This window comes from Cnephaeus nilssonii (assembly GCF_951640355.1).
Source record: "Cnephaeus nilssonii genome assembly, chromosome: 14".
NCBI classification, from domain to species: Eukaryota; Metazoa; Chordata; class Mammalia; order Chiroptera; family Vespertilionidae; genus Cnephaeus; species Cnephaeus nilssonii.
The window spans coordinates 38,242,569-38,245,310 of NC_137085.1; the positions used below are offsets into that span (position 1 = coordinate 38,242,569).

Consider the following 2,742-nt stretch of genomic DNA (forward strand, 5'->3'; position numbering starts at 1 on the left):
ACAGATCGTGAGAATGCACATTATTTGGAGGCTCCTTAATGATTTCATCCGATTGACACACAAACGAATTGCAGGTAGAAAGTCGCCTTTGATTGTCTCTTTGGTGTGTTTCCCCCGAACTTTACTTTTGGAATCCTGGGCTTTGCTCTGGAAGCCGCCGCTATTCTCTTTTGTGCAAACTAATTGCTTTAGCTGTTCCTCCTACCCTTCTCGACCCCCGGGTCAGAGCCAAGAAACGTAACTGTTTCCCAAGATCCTCCATGGCGTCCCCACCGCCCCCTAAAGCGGCTTTAGCCATAATACCGTTTCCTGACCAGGAAAATAATGGCATCAAACACTCCCTCTCTTCCTTCTTAAATAAATCGAGATATCCTTCGTGAACAGCAGTTTTGTCTAGAACGCTCCAAGGGCGGCAGCTGCCCTGCAGGAGACTAGAGGAGAGAAACTCGGCGGCTGAGGTCTGTCTCAGCGTCACTCTCTGTTGCATTTCTCTCCCCGCGATGTTTAGATCTCACAGCTTCTGGTCCCACGGAAATAAGGATCGAAATCCATTTCCAATTTACCTGCTAAAGGAGGATTCCCCAAACGCCTTCATTTCCCTCCCCCCCCTATAACTTATTGATTTATAATATTAATTACAATAGAAACTCTTACCTGAAAATGGGTTTTCATGAATCTGATTGTACAACATAGTATAAACACTGACACCAGAAGTGTTATATTTACTCAGACCACTGGAGAATCCACATTCGGGTTTGTTCGTTTGTTTCAACATCTTTCCCGCCCAGGCTGGGGCTCAGCCGGGCCTGGCCAGGGCGCCCTCTCCCCGTCCCGCGGTCGGGGACCAGCGTTTTTTTTCTCTCCGTCTCCATCTCGTCTCTCTCGGCTTGCAGGGTGCCTTATGAGTGCACCAGCACCGAGTGCAGGGAGCCACCCTTGCCCTCGGCCGCACTCGCGGCGGTGGGCTCCAGCAGTGAGGCGGCGGGCGAGGCCGAGGCCGAGGCCGAGGCCGAGGCCGCCGGGCACACGGTGGCCGGTGCCGGCGCTTGCTGGGCGGCCGCGGGGACAGTGAGCGCGGGCGGCAGCGCCGCTACGGGCGGCAGCGCCGGGGTGGGCTTTATGGGCACCGGCACCGCAGGCAGGCTCTGGCTAGCCGAGTGGCACAGGGCCTTGACCGGCACCCCGAAGGCCCCGTACTCCGGGCCTACAGGCACCCCCGCGGCTGCGGCGGCTGCGGCGGCCGCGGCCACCGAATCCATGACCCCGACGTGCGGCCACACGGAGCTGACGACGTTGCCGAGCTGGCCTGGCACAGGGTACCCCAGGTGGTGCATGACCGAGGCCAGCGGCAGCCCGCCGGCCTGCAGCACGCCCTTGTAGTCCCGGCCGATGATGTTCTCGATGGCGAACGGGTGCTTGAAGCCCGACGTGGACGCGGCGGCGGCGGCGGCGGCGGCGGCGGCCGAGCCCAGCCCGTAGGGCGGGAACTGCGACAGGCGCCCCACGCTCCCCACGGCCGCCGCCGCCGCCGCCGCGGCCGCCGCCGCCACGGCCGCCGCCTCCTGCATCTTGCCGGGGTGCGACGGCTGCGGAGGCTGGGACTGCTGGGACGGCTGCTGCGGCGGCGGCTGCGACGGGAGGTGAGGCGGCGGCTGCGGAGCCGGGGGCTGCTGGTGGAAATAATGCACCATGTGCGGCGGGGGCGGGGGCGGCGGCGGCTGGGGCGGGTGGTGGTGGTGGTGATGGTGGGCGGCAGCGTGATGGTGGTGGTGGTGGTGGTGGTGGTGCGGGTGGTGGGAGTGATGGGGGTGCAGGTGCCCTCCGGGCCCGGCGCCCGGCGCGCCCTTGGCGCTGCCCGCGTGCAGGTGAGTGTGGTCCGCGCGCAGCACCTTGAAGCGCTTGCGGCGCCGCAGGAAGCTGCCGTTCTCGAACATGTCGCCGCAGTCGGGGTGCAGCGCCCAGAAACTGCCCTTGCCCGGCTGGTCGGGCCGCCGCGGGATCTTGATGAAGCAGTCGTTGAAGGAGAGGTTGTGGCGCAGGCTGTTCTGCCAGCGCTGCGTGTGCTCCCGGTAGTAGGGGAAGCGCTCCATGATGAACTTGTAGATGTCGCTCAGAGGCAGCATCTTTTCGGCCGAGTGTTGGATGGCCATGGCGGTCAGCGAGATGTACGAGTAGGGCGGCTTTTGGTCGCTGTACGAACTCTTCCCCGGCCGAGGCATCGCCCCTGGCGCCTCCACCGCCCGCTGGCTCCGCAGCCCGCTCCCGGGGCCCGGCGGTCTCCGCGGCTCCTCACTGCGCCCGCCCAGCCCCGCCACTCCACCCTCTTCCCCCCTCAGACCCTCCCGCCGTTTATCTCCCGCCTCCTCTCAGCTGCCTGCGATTTCCGCGCTGGGCCTCTCGGGCCAACTTAGCTCTCGAGGCTCGCAACTTGTGGCCCCGACGGCCGCCGACCCGAGCGCACAGTCGCGGGCGGGGCGCGCCAGCTTCCCCGCCACCCTCGCGGCGCCTTCCCTAGGACGGCCGGAGACTGAGCTCCGGAGTAGGCGTTGGAAGCGTGGGGAGGGGCCGTGCTCTCTTCCGGTCTCCTTGCGTTTTCTTGGTCCGAGGGACGCGCAGGCCAAGTGGGCTGGGAGGAAGGACTGGACAGTCAGGACTCTGGCCCTTTAAATCCGAAATGACACTCGCTGTCCCGGAGGCGGGGAGAGGCTGCTCCCCGACCCACCGCTGAGTCCACCCTGGAGT

General features: G+C 64.6%; 1 protein-coding gene across 1 annotated transcript; it reads right to left on the reverse strand.

Moving 5' to 3' along the window:
* Nucleotides 1-899: 899 nt before the first annotated feature.
* Nucleotides 900-2,219, reverse strand: FOXB2 (forkhead box B2; the record flags this gene model as incomplete). The annotated part of the gene is made up of 1 exon (XM_079790764.1): nt 900-2,219. One exon carries the CDS (start codon nt 2,217-2,219, stop codon nt 900-902), a length of 1,320 nt encoding a protein of 439 aa, XP_079646890.1.
* Between the last annotated feature and the right edge of the window lie 523 nt (nt 2,220-2,742).